Here is a 22317-nt window from a genome sequence, read left to right as displayed (position 1 = left end):
GATTTCATTTATGTATGGAATCTAAAAAAAAATTTGAACTCATACAAGCAAAGAACAAAATGGTTATTACCAAGGTTGGCTGGGGATGGGGAAAGATGGGGAAGTATTTGTCAAAAGTTTCATTAACGGGTTTAATAAGTGCTGGAGAACTATTATTTAGCATGGTGACTATAGTTAACAACTTATAACTAAAAATTGCTGAGAGTTGATCCAAAATGCTTTAGCCAGAAAAAAAATGTGTGTAAGGTGATAGATTACTTACTTAGATTGGCTTAATCATATGAAAATGTGTATGTATATTGAAATGTTATGGTGTATATTTAAAAAATATACATTTTTTTGTACTAGGGATGGTACTCAGGGGTGCTTAACCACTGAGTCACATCCTCAGCCTTTTTTATATTTTATTTTTGAGACAGGGTCTCACTAAGTTGCTTAGGGCCTTATGGTATATATTTTAAAATATACATTTTTTTTTGTACCAGGGATGGTACTCAGGGGTGCTTAACCACTGAGTCACATCCTCAGCCTTTTTTATATTTTATTTTTGATACAGGGTCTCGCTAAGTTCCTTAGGGCCTTGCTAAATTTCTGAAGTTGGCTTTGAATTCTCCTCCTGCCTCAGCCTCCCTGAGCCACTGGGATTACAGGTGTATACCACCATGCCTGGCTAAAATCTGCAATCTTAATTTGTCAATTATGTCCTAAGAAAATTGGAGAAAAATGGATTATAAGCCATGTTTTCTTCCCTGTAAGGAGAATCATAGAAAAAAAATCTGTGACCTTGGGAAAAGTAAATGTCTTAGATATGACATGAAAAACAATCAAAGAACAAATAGATAAATTGGAATTTATCAAATTTTAATATGTTTGCTGTTCCTTAGATACTGACAGGAGGATAAAAACAAATACATAGATTCAGAAACTACTTGAAAATTTTATGTCAGATAAAGAATTTTTAACCACAACATGTAATAAAAGTTTCAAGACTCAATTTTAAGCAATCAAGTTAAAAAATGGAGAGAATATTTGAGCAGACAGTTCATCAAAAAACATATGCATTTTTCTATGTGCTTGTTTATCATTTGTATATCATTAGAGAAACAAAACAATGAGATACTTCCACAAATTAATTAGGTGGATAGATTTAAACAATTAACAAAAATCTATTTAAATTGTTCCCCAACATGTGAAGAAACTGTAACTCATGCTGTATATAGTTAATGAGAATGTGAAATCATTAAACCATTTTAAAACAGGTTTATGAGTTATTGAATTTTTAGACATATGCTGCATATCACATAATTCACCCATTCCAGTCCTAGATATATATCCAAAAGAAATAAAATCATATGTTCAAACACTTGTAAATGTTTATAGTAGCTTTAATTTCATAGCTGGCAACTGATAAAAATCCAAATGTCAATCAACAGTTGAATAGACAAACATAATTGTTCTATAAGAACACTGGTGGAATATTACCTAGAAATAAAAAGGAACAGATTATTGACACATGTAACAATATAGATGAAGCTCCAGGAAATTCACCAAATGAAAGAAACCCAGAAAATTGTTACATACTACATGATGACATTCTTATAAAACTCTAGAAAGAGCAAAGTGATCTACAGTGATGTAATGTGGTGAAGTTGTCTAGGAAATGATTGTATGCACAATGGTGGGAGGGAAGGAATATGAAGGTCTTCGAGAAAATGTTTTGGAGTGATGAATATTATTCACTCTTTATTGTGGTCACTATTTCACAGATGTATTTGTGTATTAACATTAATGAAAGTCTACACTCTAAATATACACTTGACATCACTTATGAATGAATTAAGCTCTTAAGGGCAGGCTAAGACTTAAAATAATTCAAATTGTTTCAATACAAAACCTTTGACATTTGAAGAGGTAAACAGGCAGTGTCCCATGGGAAAATTATTAATTTCTGTAAATTCTGGATAAGTGAATGAAATAAGCTGGTACATGATTATATTGGTAATGATATTACACACCTTTTTTTCCTGGCTAAAACATAACTCATAAAGCTGTTTTAAAATGATTTCATGATTTCACATTCCCATTAGCTGTATATAGCATGAGTTACAGTTTCATGTTGGGGAACAATTTAAATAGATTTTTGTTAATTGTTTAAGTCTACCCACCTAATTAATTTGTGGAAATATCTCATAGTTTTGTTTTTCTAATGATATACAAATGATAAACAAGTACATAGAAAAATGCATATGTTTTTTGATGAACTGTCTGCTCAAATCTTCTCTCCATTTTTTAACTTGATTGCTGTTTTCTTGGAGGAAATAGAGAGGTTGTTGGGATGTTACAAATTAGTGTGCTGAGTTGTATTGTGCTTATTATTTTGTCATAATTTTCCTTATAATATGTTCATCTTGAATTTCAGCCAATATTCTCCAAATATCAAATTATAGTTTTTCAGATAAAAGATTAATTTCTGATGCTATAGTAAATATTTATCTGTCATTTTTATACAACTTAATTGATCCAAATAATCTTGCAAACCTAAAAAAATAAATGTGTTTGCCAACATTAAACTTAATAAGTAATTTTTCATTATTTTAGGGCCCTCTGTCCTTAACTTTGGTGACGTTTCTGTGAACTCTACAAATACTCATTTATTACATGTCATTAATATGCTACCTATGTATATTTTGATCAAGTTAGATACTAATTTGGAAGAACTTCAGAAAACCAAACAGTTATCATATGTGATTCCACCTACATCTAATACTTATATTTCAATGATATTTGAATCTCCTACAACTGGAAAATTTTGGAAGTAAGATTGATTTTTGAATTTATTTGCTAGAATGATTTGTCAAATATGTATTTGTTTATAAGTAATTGTAATGTGTATTTGGTTGTATAACATAGAAACTATATGTGCATCAGTTTGTAGACTGGTAAGTTCAAATTGTAGTGGATATTTTAATTCTCTTTCATAATTATTTTGAAATATTAAGTACTACATATTGTGTACATTACACTATGGTTTATACATTTTTCCACAACACTGGATTCTATGATTACAAATAGCTTCTATTAGTTACATTTAGATGCTTTTTGTTTTACAGATCGTTTACCTTTACAGTGAACAGCGTACCTGGAGGGCATATCTTAGTGATGGCAAATATCATGCCAGTAACACTTGAGCTATCGCTTAAGGAATTAGTATTGAGACCACAAAGCTTCTTGATGAAAACATGTTTTCGGGGAACAGTTAGATTGTATAATCGTCAGAATCGTTCTGCCCAATTTGGATGGCAACCAGTAAACACAATAAAAGGGATGGCATTTTCCATTCGCCCAGCTACAGGTAATGGTTTATTTTGTTTGATTTAGACATTCATATATTCATTCATTTGCACATGCAGGCATGAACCACTTATTGTATACTGTGCACTTGTGCTAAGAGCATGGAAGTAAATTAGCTACTGTCATAGGAGCATTTATTTTTACACATATAAATATTATTTTAAAATATGGATACTATTTTAGTCAGAATTCTCCAGAGAGATAGAACCAATAGGAGATGGACATGAAGAGGGAGAAGCAGAGAGAGGAGGATCTTACAGAACCAGCTCTTGCTCACACAATTGTGTGGATTGGTAAGTCTACAGTGCAGGTTGGAGATCCAGGAAAGAGTTGAATTGTGCTGTCTTCAATCCAAAGTCATTCTGGAGGCAGAATTAATTATTTCTCAAGACCTTTCAGCCTTTTAAGACTTTTAACTTATTGCCGGAGATCCACAGATATTATGAAAGGTAATGTGCATGTTAATTAATTTGCTTGTGACAATATACTAATGTACCAAATCATCATGTTATATACTTGGACTATATAGAATCGTTGTCAATTAAATGTTTTTTGAAAGTCTATTGATTTAAGTGTCAATCTAAATAGCAGCTTCACAACAGAATCTAGACTGGTGCTAGACCAAACAAGTTTCAGACACCTATAAAATGGTGAGATGATATAGTCCATAAAGATTAAATTATGAAAACCTTCTATGGGGCTGATTGTGGCTCAGGGGTAGAGCACTCGCCTAGCATGTGTGAAGGCCTGGGTTCAATCCTTAGCACCACATAAAAATAAATACATAGAATAAAAGTATTGTTTCCAGTTAAAACTAAAAATTAAATATCAAAAAAATAAAAAATAAAACCTTCTATAATATTTGACAGAGAGGTGCCAAATGCACAGGTAGCTGTGTGATTATGAAAATTTTCTTATTCTGTTTTGGCTTTTATTACCCCTGAAAGTGTACTCCAAGCAACACAACCTATCATGCATCTTGTTTTCCAACTCCTTGCTTCCTCCTTTCTTTCCTTTTCTCCTTTCCCTTTCTTTTTCCCTTCCCCTCCCTCATTTTATTTATTTCTAATTTAGGAATAGATCTAAATATACTATATTCAGATCACAGAGGAGCCTTGGTTTGTAGAAATCTTGCCTCAAATTTCTTTTCTTGTGAATATTAGTCATTTCCAAATCAGAATTTTTATATATTTCTGCAAGGGTTTTCAAAAGGATCATGGTGTTATAAAAACAATCTTATGTATTAAATTAAATTCAATCAATTTTAATGTGCATTATAGATAGAGGTGTTGACAAATTTAACAGGTGAAAAGAGTAGAGTTGGAGATAATTGATACAGCTGTTTAATCTTTTGATTAACCTGGATTTATTTAACATAATCTCACATTATAATCTATTAAGCATCTGAGGTATACTTTCATCAATATTTGTCATATTCATTTAACTAAGCTCAATATTTCTCATATTCATTTAATCAAGCTCTTTTAAAATTACAATACTGGGGCTAGAGTTGTGGCTCAGTGGTAGAACACTCACTCACCTGGCATGTGTGAGGTCCTGGGTTCGATTCACAACACCATGAATAAATAAATGAATAAAATAAAGTATCTTCAACAACTAGAAAAATTTTAAAAAATTACAATACTGATAAGCTGGGTATGGTGGCACATGCCTATAATTCGAGCTGAGGCAGGAAAATCACAAATTTAAGCCAGCTTCAGCAATTTAGTGAGGCCTTAAGCAACTTAGTGAGACTCTGTCTCAAAATAAAAGATATTTTATCTCTTATGGCTGGGGGTGTTGTTCAGTGGATAAGTACCCCTGAGTTCAATCCCTGGTAACCTGCTCCCCAAATGTAATACTAATAATACTGGATTCTGTTGTGATAAAATAATTAGAAAAGAAAGTGATCATTTTTCTGTAAATTCATATTTCTATACATTTCAGAGATTCTAGATAACCCTTCTTCAGTTTGTTTGAACAGATATAAGAACAGTGGTAGTTTGATATCAATATTCCAGCTATAATTTTTGACCAACCACCTGATATTGTCCCAAGAGTGTCTAAAATGCACAGTGCACTAATACTTTTATTTCTTTGTATTTCTCCATCCGAAACAGGGCTGAATGGATTGAAATTGTCCCTGATAGCCATGGAGATATAATGATGATACTTCATTTGTACCAAATACTAGTAGAATTATAATATAAACTGGACCACCAGTTATGCTTTATTGGTCTTTAGAAGTCTTATTTTTGTAGGGAGATTTTAGCATTTACTTTTTTTCCCTTTAGGTTGCCAATGACCCCTCTTACATTTAACTAAAAAAATATCACCAAGGCATAAAAAGCACTAAGACATTAAATTCCAAAGAAAATGTTTGTATGAAAAAGACCATTAGTATGTAAATTCATTTTCTATTTTAAGAATACAAATGATAACAATGCTCTCAAAACTATTTTATATAGCAATGAAGAAAGTGTTAATTGTGTCATATATATAGATTTGTTTGTTGTTTTCCTCAGAATATTTCTAAGATAATTACTCAATTTTATGTTGTTTTCCTCTTTGTATGAATAGGAAGTGACTTTTCACTAGATTATTTTTCTTATGCTCTATTGATTTTGCATCCTGGATAATACATTTAATTATATGCTTTTTTGCCTTTTTGGGTAAACTAACATGAACAATTCTAAATTGATATTTATATTTTGTTTGTCCTTTCTTCCTGAGACATGATATATTTTGGATTTGGATTTGGGTAGCATATGTTGTAAGGGAAGAAAATAAGAGTGTATTGATATTTTCTGAGGTAGAACTCACTTCTAATTTGATTTTTAAAATATGTATTGTTTATGCTTCTGCTTGTTTTGTTTTCTTCTTTGTTTCTTTACCATTACTAAAATACCAAGTGAATCCTTGAGCTTGCTTCAGTCATTTTGCTCTCATTGTCTTTCTCAGTTTTGTCAATCCCTGGCCATATAAAGTACCTGTCTTACCAGTCCCACTCTTGCTCAGTCTAGCCTTTCAATTTATTTCCCCTGTTTCCTGATACATGTAATGTTCCTAGAGAAAAATATATAAGTACACTGATTGGAAGAAAAACAAAATCTCTTCAAATGGACCCTTCAACAGGATTGTATAATGCTTCTACTGTCTCTGCTTTTCTTGGGGGCACTCAGATGACTTTATTTGTAGCATTGAATCTTCTTTTTTAAAAGTACTTCCCATCGTAGTTTTCCCCACACCCACTGTCTTCTTGTACTTTAATGTAATGACACTTAGGCTTCCCTCAAGTTTTGTCCTGCAAAGATCTAACTCATTCTTCATGTCCCAACTCAAATGCCATCTCCATATAGTGATGTTTCTTCTATTTCATTGAACTATATAAGGTTTCCTCCATCTTTTTTGCTATTATTATGCATTTGTTTTTAAATATTTATTTTTTTTAGTTGAATGCCTTCATTTTATTTATTTTTATGTGGTGCTGAGGATATGTATTTGTTTTTTTCCATCTCCAAATATTTGTTTTTATCTGCCTCCTTTTGTCGTAGACATTGCTAAACTCATATCTGATATCCATTTCCCTTCATAACAAGACCCTAATTTGGGGAATGAGGTAGCAGTGATCTTATTTAGAAAGCTCTTTGCTCCAGCTTCCCTTGTCAAAACAATATGAACAGAGATTTCCTTTGGCTTCATCCTCTTTATATGTAGGGGCACTATATTGTTTGTATGTATCTATAAGTAAAGCCATCACTAATCCTAGGGTGATTGTTTCATTTTAAATTTTGTGTTGTTTTTTAAACATTGTTATATTTTTGTTGTATATTTTTATTGACCTGTTAAAATTGGGAAATATGCTAGGTGTGGTGGTGCATGCCCGTAATCCCAGCAGGCTTGGGAGGCTGAGGCAAGAGGATTACCTGTTCATAGCAAGCCTCAGCAACTTTATGAGGCCCGAAGCAACTTAGCAAGACCTTGTCTCAAAAAATAAAAAGGACTGGGGATGTGGCTCAGTGGTTAAGCACCCCTGGGTTTAATCCCAGATACAAAAAAAAAAAAAAAAGGAAATAAGGTTTGCATTTTAGATTTCAATCAAATCCTATATGATTATGCCCATTTGATAATATCCCATTTAACATTTCCCTATTAGTAGAGTTTAATTTTAATAATTTGTTGTATAATGCAAGTAAATTTTAGGCCAGTTTGTCTTTTGAATATTAACAAAAAATTCAATGTGATAAAACTATGGTAAATGTTTTCTTTTCTCTCTATTCTCTGTAGGCACTGTTGAAGCATATTCATCACTGGAATGTGAAGTAATGTGGCAGCCAAGTTTCAATTCTCCAGAAAAGGGGGATTTTATTCTTAATGTCTCTGAAGGAAACACATTGACACTAAAATGTGTTGCACATGTAATTATTTCCTTTGAATATTTTTATTTTGAGGGCTATAAATTGATTGAGTATGCATATGTGTGCTGTATATATGCATATATAGTATATTATGTATATAAACATACACTACATATTCACACAAAGTGTATGGAAAAACTGACTTTTCATGAAATACTTCATTAACTAAATTGTCTTAGTTCCTTCATGGAGCCTCTTGTCTATCATAAATGAAGAATTTGTTAAAAAATGTGTTAGGTATCTAGAATTAGCTAAAAGAGTTTTATGAAAACAATACTAGACTGTCAGAATCTCTATAAATCTATGATACCATCATGGAAGCAACTGGAAATTAAATTGTTTCACTAATAGACACCAAAGAAGAAGGGAGAAAATTATATTTTGCTCTACTGTATTGCATCGTTAATATTCTAGTAGTAGTTAATAATTCAGTATGAAATAGATCATGTAATTTACATAGTAGGAAAATATATATTTTTACATTTTTATGGAATATACATCTTGTAATAAAAATGTGAATAAAGCAAAAGCTGCAATAGATAATTTTTAAGCTTCTTTCTGTGGTAGAGCCTAGAAGGCCTTAACTTTATGGCTTCCTATCACCAAGAATGCACTTTACTAATATCCCAAATTTTCCATCCAGTGTTCTTTTTTTTTTGGTATTGGAATTGAACCCAGAGGGGCTTAACCACTGAGCTAAAATCCCTAGCTCTTTTTTTTAATATTTATTTTTTAGTTATAGTTGGACACAATACCTTTATTTTATTTATTTATTTTTATGTGGTGCTGGGGATTGAACCCAGGGCCTCACATGTGCTAGGCAAGCACTCTACTTGCTGAGCTCTTTTTTAATTTTGTTTTTACTTTTTGGTATTGGGGATTGAATCCAGGGATGATTAACCATTCAGTCACATCACCAGCCCTTTTTATTTTTTATGTTGATACAGGGTTTCATTAAATTGCTGAGGGCCTTGCTAAATTGTTGAGGCTGGCCTAGAACTGGAGATCCTCCTGCCTCAGCCTCCCAAGTCTCTGGGACTGTAGGCATGTACCACTGTGCCTGGCTCCACCCAATGTTCTTAAAAATTTAAAACAAGCCAAAGGCTATTTTACTAAACTTCATCTCTATCTATGGGACATGATGTTAGTTTTACATATTTTAGCTGTGACAAAACTTAAAGTCTTAAAAAAAAGAGAGATTCAGAAACTTGAGTGGCATCAAATGGCAGTCAGAACACAGTATGGTTTTTCCTCTGGTCCAAGCTTGAAATAAGCTGAATCCCACTGGTTTTCAATATGTATAAATTACTTAGTATTCTTTCTTAAACTTTATGTTGAAATATAATATGCATAAAAAGGTACACAGACTGAAAATCATGTATCACTTAATCTTCACAAACAGGTAATGCTTTTGTAACCCATTCCTAGATGAGCTAGATCTAGAAACATAATGTGATTAATACAACAAAAGAGCCACCCCACCCCAGTTCACATTTTCATTCACTGTATCCATCCCAAGATCATCACTCTCTTCACTGCTAAGAGCACAGATTAATTTTGATTTTGAACTTCATATACATGGAATTAAACCATATATCCTCTCATATGTACACCTTGTTTTATCATCATTAGGTTTGTGGGATTTGTCTATGCCGATTCATATGGTCATAGATTGTTCATTCTCATTCCTGAATAGTATCCCACTGTGTGACCATACTATCATTTATCCTCTATACAACTGATAGGGATTTGGCTTATTTCAGATGTTTAGCTAATATAATAATGTCTCTATCATCATTCTTATATTGTCTTGTGGTGAATATATGCACACAGATTTTTAACTGTTCTTTATGTAATTGTGCTTAACGACTTTACTATTATAAATTTGCTAACATACCTCATATGTATTTTTTCTAACAGATAAAGATGACAATTTACTAATTTAGAATTAGCATTGGAGATACCATTTATTGAATAATTACTGTGTGCCAGGTGCTGTGCTAAATGTGCTCATTTGTTAGCTAATTTAATTCTTATAACAACCCTATGAGACACTATTAACTCAGTTGATGGGTGAAAAAATAGAGTATTAGAATGCTTAAATAACTAATACAATTTCACATGTATAGTAAACACCGTAGTTGGAATTTATAGCCAACTGCTTCCACATCCTTTATTATTACCCTATGATAAAATTTGCTTTTTGTATTTCTTAGACCAGCATTGGATAACAATTAAACTCTGAGATATCATGATAATTAGTTATTTTAGGAACCTTTTTGAAGCTTTGAAAAGTAACTCTTACAAAAGCAAATAGAAAGGAACATTAAATGAATAAATAAGATGTTCATTTTAGGTTTGTCATTTCTTTTGTAAGGACTGACTGTCTTGACTATTTCCTCTTGGTTTAACAATTTATCATTCCAATTATCCAAATTATGATTTTTCTAATAAATAATTATAAAGATGCATTAAACTTTAGAAAGAATATTTCATAGACTAAAGACCATATATAGTACCTGGTATAAAGGACACTGAATAAGGCACTGGAAAATTTGTGTTCTATTTCTTCTTGGATATAGCTTGCTTTCCTATATGATTGGACAGGTACATAATACCAATATTTCCAAAAAGTATTCTTTTCAATTTTTAAAAATGTTTATTAGTGCTTTGTAATTATAAGAAAAGTGTTTTATGAAGTGCTTTGTGCAGAATGAGGAGCAGAGAGACCTGTGAATCACAATAAACTATGTCCCCATTCTCAGAAAAGCAAAGTGTATACTATCACTATATTATGCTCTATGAGAAAGCTTTTGGTAAACATGGCTAGATAATCTCATTTGGCAGCTTTCTTTCCATACTTTTGGCCCTTCAAATCTTCCCATTTGCAAAGCACAGAGTAACACCCTGTACATGGTTGGGTGGATAATATCTCTAAGTTCCTTCCAATGATGAATCAATAGGTTTCTTAGTTCTGAATTCCCTTCCTCCATAGAGTTATCTTACTCTCTCTGCCTTCTGTAGTTTGGGAATACATTTAAAATATACCATTCTATTTTTTTTCTTTAACATAACACACAATCTAATTACACTTTATAATTTAAATTTCAAATCTCCATGAAGCTTAAAAATGGAGGTATATTGTAGGGGTGAAAGTGTATTTTTATTACTGCTCTTATTTCTCTTCTTTGCTGTTTAGTAGTGTTAACTTTGCTTCTTTGTTCATAGAATGGGTTTTTCTTACCTATAAAGGTAGCAAGAGATTAATATATAGAAAAATTGTGTATATTTGTTGAAATATATTTATTCATATTTTGTGAAGTTGATGAATGTTACTTACCCATTGTATGACTTAGACAAAATTCTTAATCACCCTACTTTTGGTGAAATTTGTCAGTTTCATTCATCCATTCATTTCACTATTATTTACTAAATCCATACTTTGTATCAGGCCCTATGCAGACTGTGTATTTAAAGATGAGCAATATATTGGGCTGGGGATATGGCTCAAGTGGTAGCGTGCTCGCCTGGCATGTGTGCGACCCGGGTTCGATGCTCAACACCACATACAAACAAAGATGTTGGGTCTGCCGAAAACTGAAAAAATAAAATATTAAAAATTCTCTCTCTCTCTCTCTCTCTCTCTGTCTCTGCCTCTCTCTCTCTCCTTAAAAAAAATATGAGCAATATAGACATGGTCTAGCTTTTTCCTAGGTACTTTCTGGACTGGTAGACCATAGTAAAAATATAAGTAAAGAACTAATATATTTGGCTCACACTGGGAACATAGTAATTTGATTACTATTATTGTCATCATATTACCACTGAAATAATTAGGTATTTTTGTCTAAAAATATTTAAATATCTAAATTATAAATACCTAATTGCTAATAGTACAACCCAAATACCTAAGTAAAATCTCTCCTATGATTTTTATGTATTTTTAATTTTTATTTTATTTATTTATTTTTATGTGGTGCTGAGGATTGAACCCAGTGCCTCACATGTGCGAGGCAAGTGCTCTGCTGCTGAACCACAACCCCAGCCCTCTCCAATGATATTATTACTCTATCTTGACTGAATTGTCACAGATGTTGTTTAAATTTAAGAAAATAATATAATAACTTGAGTACTTTTTAATCAAAATTACAATGAAATAACTTGATATGTGATTTGTTTTTATGTTAGAATATACTGAATAAATAATATAAGGCAGATTGTCATGTTTCATTCAATAATCATATCTTTGGTTAATAAAACCCTTTTTGTGATCAATTATTTTATTTGCTATTATGACATTTACATTTTTCTCCTTTCCTCCTCTCATTACTAGATTGGTCACACCAAGGTTGTATTTTTGGAGCCAAGAATACTGTTCAGTAATAGTCCTCAAGGCTTAACAACTTGGAGGAAAGCCATATTACACAATGTAGGAAAAAACCATGCTTACTTCAAGGTACTATAGAATTTTGGTCATTTCTTATTTGAATCAGATATTATGATTGATTTAATTTGTTGGCACCATGAATTATATCAGAGTAATGCTTTATTCCCTATAAATAGAATTATGCTAATTTTAGATATTATATTTATGTAAGAATTTTCTGAGTACCTTTTAAATTCTCAGAAAAATTGTTTACTCACTTCCTTACTTAGTTACTCCCTTTCTTCTTGTCTACTCCAGTTTTTACTTTCAGTTATTTGATTTCACTGAGAAATATTTTTAAATGTTTAAATATACATTATGATTAATTTACACTTTATATTTAGTTATGTGATTTACTTTTCTCCTCATTTGCAGGACTTATAATAGCTACTGAGACATAAATGGAGGCAAGTCTGCAGATAGTCTATATATAATTGTTGCTCCTTATTTAAATGGAGGGAGGGGATAAGTGGTGATAGAGTTGTTTTATTTTTGCTAAAACAAATACATTAAACACCACCCCAAATAGTGGTATTAGAGATTAGCATTTAAGATTTTTCGTTCATGCTTTATATTAGCATGTCTTTTTCTGCCCAAAGCAACTCTTGCCAAAATAAACAAATGAATAGATCCTTTTTCTACCATGCTTATTTCAGAATTTGTTCTTACCTGGATAGTCTATTTGTCCTCTTCTCCAAAATATTTTGGCCAATTTCCCTTTAAATTATTCTGACTTTAAGAATGATAAATAGGTTTAAACTGATCTCTAACAAAGCACAACCAAAAGCCTTATGACTTTTTGAAGATGAAAATGATATCTTAGATATTATGCATTCTATCAAGGAGATATAAAGAAGAGATTACTTCAGCATCCTGCCTCTCTGCTAACTTTGCTTAAACTTTTCAGTATCAGGGAAAAGAAAGCTGTCAATGTTGTATGTACATACAATGTTGTCATAATCTCTAACAAATACATCTCAACCTTCTAAATTTTGCAGCTTTAATTACTACAACCACTATAGAAACTAGTACAGAGATTCCTCAAAAGACTAGGAATGGACCCATCATATGACCTAGCTCTTGCACTCCTTGGTATTTATTCCAAAGAACCAAAATCAGCATAATATATGCATATTAATGCTTATAACAGCTCAATTGACAGCAGCCAAGTTATAGAACCATCCTAGGAGTCCTTCAATAGAAGATTGGATAGAGAAAATGTGGTTTATATACATAATGGCATTTTACTTAGCCATAAAGAATGAAATTATACCATTTGCTGGTAAATGGATGGAACTGGAGAACAATATGCTAAGTGAAATAAACCTGATGTAAAAAGTCAAGGGTCAAATGTTTTGTCTTGTATGTGGAAGCTGGAGAAATAAGGAATTTAAAAGGGGGAATCTCATGAAAATAGAAAGGAGAAGAGTTGGATAGAGAAAGGGGTACCGGGAAGAGGGATGGAGAGGGGCAGAGAGTAAAGAATGAAATTAGCCAAATTATTCAATGTGTATTATGAAAATATTACAATTAATTTCACTTTTATGTATAACCACAATTCATCAATTAAAAACAAATTTTAAGAAAGAAAATTAGTTGCAGTTTTGAACGCACTTGAGGTAATAAACTTCATCATCCTATTTGAACTGGAAGGTGCCACTATTGAAGTTTCTTTTTAATGAATGAGGGCTGCAATTCCTTCTTGTAGTCCAAGCTATTTGTGTTTGGTATTTCCAAACAACATTATAATACCTTATTCCCTATGTCCAGTGGTGTGGATACTTTCCTGTGAAAGCTTTGAAGCAATAATTTTAGGGATAATGTAGCATTTCTGTACGTTTTTAATTACAGGTTTGTGACCAGAGTCTTTTGCCCACCATTAAGATTATTCCATCAAAAGGAATAATTCCATTTGGAGGGATAACTATTCTTAATATCTCCTATACACCCGCTGTGGCAGAAAAATTTGATACAAAAGCAAAGGTATGTTTGTTTATATATATGCCTCTCTATATATGTGTTTTGTACTTTTTATATATCTATATGGGTTTGTTTGGTTCTTTAAAATATGCACAATACTAGTTATAGTACTATAAAATATGCACACATTTGTTTTTAGAAAATGTATTTTAAATTTCTTATTGGGAATGGAGTTTAAAGTTAATGACACTAAAGGTCAAATTTTTAGATTTCTATTATTTTAGAAATTGAATTAGCTCTAAAATATGTCATTGTTAGAAATATAAAAAGGCAAACTTACATAAATAATCTAATATAAAGTTGTATAGCAGAACTTGGAGACAATTTGCAGAAAAATATTTCTGGTGAAAGTTGATAATGGAAATTTCTACATGAAATGAATACCTTCCATTAATATGGGACACTTTCACTTGAAATTGTAGTATTTGGCATCTCTTGAGTTTTGACAAATCCTCACTAGTCATAGAGAAAAGAATGGCCTTTTTCATGGCATTACTTAGATTGCTCAAGGGAAAAATAGTCAATGATAGGATGCTAATTGATAACTATATGAATTGTATGCAAATTCAATACAATATAACATCTATATTTTATTACATAAATTGTTTTACTATTTTATTTCTAGGAATTATGTAAATGAAGTTACTAATTTTAGGTACTTCTGTAAGTGCTCCTTAAACAAAATAAAACATACAGGACCAATTTGTGTAAAATTTCATTCAATTGTAAAACACAAGGAATGGAATGCTTTTTATCTTTAATTCAGTGATCAGATGTGTGCATTTAGCTTAAAAACATAGTATGTATGTATACTGTCATGAGATGGAAGGGAGTAGTTTCATACATATCTTCCGACTTTCTCAATGTACCATAGCAATTAATGACTAAGAAATATGTAGCTTAAAGTAATGAACACTGATTTGCCTGGCCCGAAAATAAATAAATAACCTAAGAATGTTATCTTATTTTTATAAATAAGTATGTGTTGAAAGACATTTATAAATTAGATATTGTGATATGTGATATGAATCTTGGGCAGAATATTTTTAAACATAATATTCTGGTAAAAATAAAAAGTAAGAATTGTATTAAAATTTCACTGCATTTTAGGGGATTATGCTTTCTTTTTAACAAATCTTACTTTTTTAACATTATAAGTTTTACTTATTCTTCCATTTAACAGTCACATTATACATCAGTCTCTTTTGTATATGCTAAAGACACAATGTTGAACAAGATAATCAGGGTTCTTGATTTTGAAGAGTTTACAGTCTGGTGGAGATACATGAAAGTCAATAATTAAATTATGAATTATAAAAATATATTTTAGAAAATAATGAAATGGAAAAATGCCCCAGGCTAAGAGACAGGAGAGATATATATACCCCAGGCTTAACATATTTGGCAGGGTTTCTAGAGGAAGATACATCTAAAAGACACCTAAGTTTGAGAATCAGCCAGATTAAAAGGATGATAATGGTGTAGAGAAGGAGAAAAGGAAAGAATATTTAAGGAAGTACAAACAGCATGTGTTCAGACTTGGGGAAGAGACAGAGCTTTAAGACATATATGAGAAACTTAAAGTTTAGCATGACTGGATTTATAGACTACATGGATGATAGTAGATGAAAGACAGAGATCTGTGTGAGTTTTAGGTCATACTAGGCCTTTATCAGCATTAAGAAATAAAAGCTTCATTTTAAGAGATAGGAGTTTTAACCATGAAGATTTCACAATGATATTTACATTTATTAGAGATTGCTTGGGTTTTAGAGCAATAAGCTAGAACTAACAAGATTGACTGCAGAGTTATTAGTCTGATGAAAATATCCAGATAAGAAAAAACCTGGTGTTCTCAGTTTAAGAAACTGAGAACAGTTTCCTCCGTCAGAAAATCAGATTCTAGAAAAATTCTAGTCAAATTTAGGAGATTAATTCTTAGGGCTTGGTGATTGAAAAGGGATCATATATAAGTGAGGGGGTGAGTCAAGGTTGAGGCAGATGGTGGCAACATTCAGTACAAGACAGAATGACAGAATACAAGCATTTTTTATATGTATGTTTTGAGTTTGAGGCAACTTTCAGATCACATAAAGATGCCTAAGTCAGTTACACACACTGTGCATATTAGTCTGAATGCTAAAGATAAATCTTAGAGATGGCAGAGAATTTTTCTAATGTTGTGAGCATATAGATGAGTGTAAGTGGATCAAATATAAATCATTATGTGAGAAGTTAGATAAATTTTGGAGGAAGTTGAATGAAGGGAATATGGAGACGGCTGAATTGGGGCTGCTCAAGGGATCATAATCCATCACAGGCTTGAAATTATCTGCTATTGTGATATTCAGAAAATATTGGCTTTGTAAATGAGTGAGAAAGGGATGTGGGGATTATGGGAAAAAGAAAGATGAATGAATGTATGGTTTCAGAAGCTGTGTATTTATGAGGGGTGGTATTGTCCAGAGGGAATTTTAAGTCTCTGGAGATGAGAAGGTCAAGAGGCCAATGGGCTAAGGGTGGTAAATGAGGAATAATGTACATTTGTACATTCATTGGAAATAATGATGGGGGAAGTAAAAGGAAGCCGTGAATGTTAAGACTTATAAATGGGTTAATTAATGAAAAGCATGTCAATTTGTAATATCCTCTGAATCATTAAGTTATGCTTCTTAAGATTTTAGTGAAATATTATATGTATTATATACTCTTTTTATGGGAAGAACTATTTTTCTTGGTCTCCTTGTTTTTCTTTAATTTTGAATAATCCATTGAGATTAAATTTAAAAAAATTACAGAGTTGCAATAAGGTCTAGTCAAATGGGTAAAACTCTAAAGTCAAATTTACAAACCACCAACTGATCCCATTTGAGAGTTTTAATTGTTGAACACTGTTAGGTGTATCAGTTCTGCAAAACAAATATGATGATAATTGCCAGAATAAGTTTGTACATTTATATTATGTCACTATTATTTAAATTATAAAGTTTTTTGTAAATGCCAAGAAATTCTTCAGCAATATATAATTATATTTAATGTGGTTTTTATAATGTGTTATATTTCTCTTAAATAAGGTTGCTATTCGCCATGCAAATATCATAGACCTTAGGATTGGTGGATCTGTTGAGATTGCTAATATTGAAATAAAGCCGGTGAGTATGTTGCTAATTTGTGTGGTCAGTTTTTAAGTATGATGACTTTTATTTGTTATATATATCCTGAATTAGCTCATTTATGTTTAAAAATATTTTACTATGAAGTAATTTGACATAAAAATTAACATAGATAATATATATATATATAAATGATGTAATAAAATATTAAAAGAATTTTTAAGAATTCCCCACTGAACTAGGTATTAGAACACTGCCAGTATTATTAAAATCATCTGTAGGCTTCATCATGATCCTATCCATCATAACAGATAATCACTTTCCTATAATGACCACATATGTATAAATCACCTCAATCATTCATTTTTTTGTTCATTTTTGAGCTTTACAAATAAGACAGACTGTTTGTAGCCTGTTTGTAGTTGATAGTAATTGAACATTGTGTTTCCAACATTAATTTAATTTGTAACTGTATGTTATTCATTGTCATTGCTATATAATTGTTCCTTGTGTTGATATACTATAGTTTATATACTTATTCTTTTGGCCATCCAATTAGGTGTTTCTTCTTGTTGTTAATAAAATTACTTTTAGCTGTGCCCATTTATATGCATATATTAAGAAGTACATATACAAGGGCTTCTAGGAATAGAGTTCCTAAGACATACAATTTGTACACGTCTGGGTTATCAAGATAATTTCTGAAATTTCTTCTTGAATTGCCATTGCTTCACATTCCATTGCTCTACAAATTGGATTGTCAGATTTGAATTTTTGACAATCAATTGTGGATGAAATGGTATCACATGATGTTCTCAATTTATATTTTCTGAACTGTAGTCACATTTATTTTGAAATTATTGTCTATACACTAGTACAATTTTGTGCTACAGTTGATAAAGTACATAAACACACACACACACACACACACACACACACACACACACACACACACCCCTTTTTCTCTTGGCCCATCCTTTACGAATAAGATCTGGTGTTATCCACCCAAAGAAGCTTTCTTTGATTCTTAAAAGCAGGCCTGTATGCTTCTCCTTCATTGTGACATTTACTAGATGTTATGAATATGAACATTCATATTTATTACATTTTATGAATAGAACTCTGGGAACATCTCTGTCATAACAGTTGTCATATTATTCTTGGGTTACCTGTACTTTTGATTTTGTTTTCTCATGCCACAGCACCTTGCACTAAATTAAAGTGAGCAGCAATTGCTGATTAAAGAGGTAATGTGGCTGCCTCAGGTAGGGACTTACTTCTAGTCTGTCCTTTAATGGCATCACCAAAATTCTAAGGACTGGTTTTAATTTATAATTTTTTTGCTCTCTGTTATTAAGTGATGAAGGCATGATAAGTCCAGACAAATTGACAGATACTAAGTTAGCTTGTCCAAGGATATGGTGATTCATGAAGATTAGATCCAGTAGTTTCCAGAGTGTTTTATTCCATTGCTATTGTATTACTCCTTGAAAAAATTAGATAATATTGAGACTTCTATTACTTTATTTCTTCATTCTAAAGTCATTTGGTGCATGCTTTGCATGTTATAGTACAGTTTAATGGTTTATGGGACTTTGAATTACTATGTTTATCAAAATGCCCTTAATATTTTGAATTTTAGATGTAGTTGCCTCTTAAAAATAGTATTTTAGCATCACCAGATATTTTTTAAAATGCATTTAATAACTACTAGCTAATGGCTATTTAATTGAATATGTATCTTGGTAACAATTAGGAAATTTTATCCAAATTAATGTATTAGCAAGATAAGAATGGGATAAGAGGAGTGATTTAAAAAAATTATATATATATAGATCAAATTTTCATTATCTATTTTGGAATTTATAAATTTTAGATGTAGAATTTTACATGGGTTAACACTTTAAGTTGAGCTTTATTTAGTATTCTCCTCAATATTGCAATACTCCTGCCTTAATTTCCTTTTAATGTTCTATGCAATTCTTTTGCTAAAGAATTGTAGGGTATCTATAGTAATTCTGCCATAGGGAGAATTTTGTAATGTGGGCTCATGCTTGGTATATGAGCTGAAGTTCAGATATATTGGATAAACATTCTTTATATATTTAAGGTAGGTATTAAGTGCTAAAGATACAAAAATGAATCGGAATCTTCAGTAGGAGATTCAGGTAATGTAAACAGACTATGTGATCTCACAATGTAAGTCAATATAAGGAACATAAGTGATCATGTGCACAGTGTGCTTAATTGTGGTTTATCTAACTGGGGTTTGATCACTATATAACATTTTATTAGGCAATTAATAGTTAGGGAAGGACCTTTCTAGCAGAAGAGGCATCACAAGACGCAGAAAGGTAAAGCATCAGGTGCTGGTTAGAAATGACAAGTCATGTAGCTTGCTGAAATATTAAGTGCTAAGGTGAGAGTGGAGCTCGTTGAGGCTGTGACATGAGGCAGGAAAGGTCAGGAGGAGTTTTATGACCTTGCTAATGAGCTCCTACGTTGTCCTGTAGTTGGTGGGGGACCATAAGATTTTAAGAGAGGCAGTGAAATGACCAGTCTCTCAATTAGTTTAATAGTGGCTTAGTTATAGAGAGAAGAATTTGAGAAAGTTAAAATCAGGAAACTAAATGAAAAGTGACAAGTTACTCATTTCATCCAGTTAAAATGAGGGTAAGAGGTGAGGAAGAATACAGAATTAATGGAACGTGGTAATTGATTATATATAGGAGATGGGAAGAGGAAATGACTAATTTTTGTAGAGTTCTCCTTTGATATTATTTTCTTTGATAAACATAAAAACATAATTTTGAGTATATACTTTTAATAAGCCATTACTATGTTTTCTAATGATTGTTTCTTTTTAAATTTTAGAATGTATTTAATTTCAATGGCACTTATGTTGGTGCTACCCAAATTATTCCCTTTGTAATAAAAAACAAAGGTATAACACGTGCCATAGTGGACTTTGATTTTAAAAACTTTCCAGATTTTTCAATGGATTTTAAGGACAAATCAGGTATGCATTTTGTGCCATAATTGTGTTATTGTAAAACAAAATTATTCTAAATTGCCCTGAGGTGAAATTGTTAAAATTTTAAGTCAGGGGCAGTTACTTAATATATTTTTTTAATGACTCAATGGGTACTTTTCTTATACTCTGACTCATCATTATTGTATTTCTAGAAATGTATCAATTTGAATTGTAGAACCTTTGGTGACACATGATATAACCATATTTGTTAGTTGGCATAATACAGTAATTTAAGTGTTACATGTAAGTATATACTATAAATGAAAATAAAATTATCAGTTTTTATTTTTGGTAGTTCTGAGGATTGAACCTAGGTCCTTGAGCATGCTAGGCAAACACTCTACCACTAAGCTATATCCCCAGCCTTTAATTGTTAGTGTTAAATGCTCAAGAATTTTAAGTAAATGTCTCTGGAGAGTTCCCTCTGTAGGTTTATTCATGTAATAGGACTCTTTATATTAAATTTGATTTAAACAAAATATGCATTTTTATAAGTGCAGTTCATCTGTTTACTCCAGGAGTTGACAAACTAAAGCCTATGGGCCATGTCTAGTCTAACACCTGTTTTTTTAAAGTTTTATTAGAACACAGACACACTCATTTGTATATTTTTAATGGCTGCCTTTATGTTATAATGGCAGTTGAATAGTTGTGACAGGAAACATATGTCTTATAAAATCTAAAATATTTACCATCTGGGCTCCTACAGAAAGTTTCCTCACCATTGGTTGAGTCATTTCTTCTTCAATGAATATTGATTGAATCCCAATTACAGGCTACATACTAGACTTTGAGTCTGCGAAGATAAGTGAGACATCTTAAATGTCCTTAAGAAGTGAACAATAAGTTTGTGTCAGAATCTCAGAAGCAAACAGATGATTCAGAGGATTTAACTGAAGAGAATTTAATAAAGGAATTATCTATTGAGGTTTGGGCAGGATTAAAAGAAACCAACAAGGGAAGGTAGCTGCTGCCACCTCTAGGCTTGAAGGAGCAAGAAGAAAGCAGATATTATTGCAGTCTACTGGAAGGTCAAACTGTAAGAGGAGCCAATCCAAAAGTGGTATAGTTATAAAGAAATGCAGTCATTGCCAGACCTCCAACTAAGGTAGTGTTGATGTGAGAGCATAAGTATTTGATCTTTCTTTCACCCTCCTACCCTGTCATATTTTGCTGGTGCCTTTCCATGATGAAACCCAACCAGGGACAGAAGACAAGGTAGTACATAAGTTAATTTGAATAACAATTAACTATTTACAATAAAATTATTCTTAAAATGTCCTAAAATTTTAATCATTATAAATATTTTAATAGGTCAATTCTCTTCTTTTACCACTTATTGATTTTCAAAATGATCACTTTAGGATTGATTATTCGATAGAGTGATTTATGGGAAAGGAAATGTTGGGATATATTTGGGTATGAGCTCACCTTGTCTTTCCAGTCATCTCTCCCATTACAGTAACCATAGGCTGTCTCTGCTGGAGCCATGTTCTATTATTACACATTTTCTTGAACTGAGCTTCCCTTCTCCTAGGATGATTTCATTCTCTTTCTGCTCCTCAAGGTGCCACCTTCTGTTATAAACTAGTTTCAACCTCTTAAGTCCTGTGTATTATTAGTCCCCTCTGCACTGTAAACCAGTTGGTAAAAATCAATTTTCTTAAGCATTGATCCATAAGACATTGTGTAAGTTTTGTTATAGCAATAACTGAATTCTGTCTGGTATCAAAGGGAGCTGTGTACATGATTATACATGTATCTACTAGATGGTAAACTCTATGAAGTTAAAGAGTACACTTAAATTTTTGTTTTATTCTAGAGTTGTCCGATATGATTCTATGGGTTTAATACTCGATCAGGAAGTATTTATTGAAGCAAGCTTGAATTATTATATTTTATAACCTGTATGTTTATGTATACTCCAAATTGACTTGTGAATATTGATTTAAATCATCCATTTAATAGTTTCTATGTTATAGATACACATCTATT

At 31.6% G+C, this 22317-nt stretch overlaps 1 protein-coding gene across 1 annotated transcript in view; it reads left to right on the top strand.

The window, feature by feature from the left end:
* Positions 1–22317, top strand: part of Cfap47 (cilia and flagella associated protein 47) — a 408435-nt gene that overhangs the window by 48444 nt on the left and 337674 nt on the right. Inside the window, exons 14-20 of the mRNA XM_021725557.3 lie at positions 2599–2815; positions 3111–3352; positions 7639–7769; positions 12103–12225; positions 14047–14178; positions 17250–17327; positions 20163–20307. Of these exons, the coding sequence (XP_021581232.3) occupies positions 2599–2815; positions 3111–3352; positions 7639–7769; positions 12103–12225; positions 14047–14178; positions 17250–17327; positions 20163–20307 (1068 nt within the window). The remainder of the gene's footprint in view (positions 1–2598; positions 2816–3110; positions 3353–7638; positions 7770–12102; positions 12226–14046; positions 14179–17249; positions 17328–20162; positions 20308–22317) is intronic.

This window comes from Ictidomys tridecemlineatus, chromosome X, assembly GCF_052094955.1.
Source record: "Ictidomys tridecemlineatus isolate mIctTri1 chromosome X, mIctTri1.hap1, whole genome shotgun sequence".
NCBI lineage: Eukaryota > Metazoa > Chordata > Mammalia > Rodentia > Sciuridae > Ictidomys > Ictidomys tridecemlineatus.
Note: the sequence above shows the minus strand (reverse complement) of the source record. Positions and strands in the feature narration are given on the sequence as shown.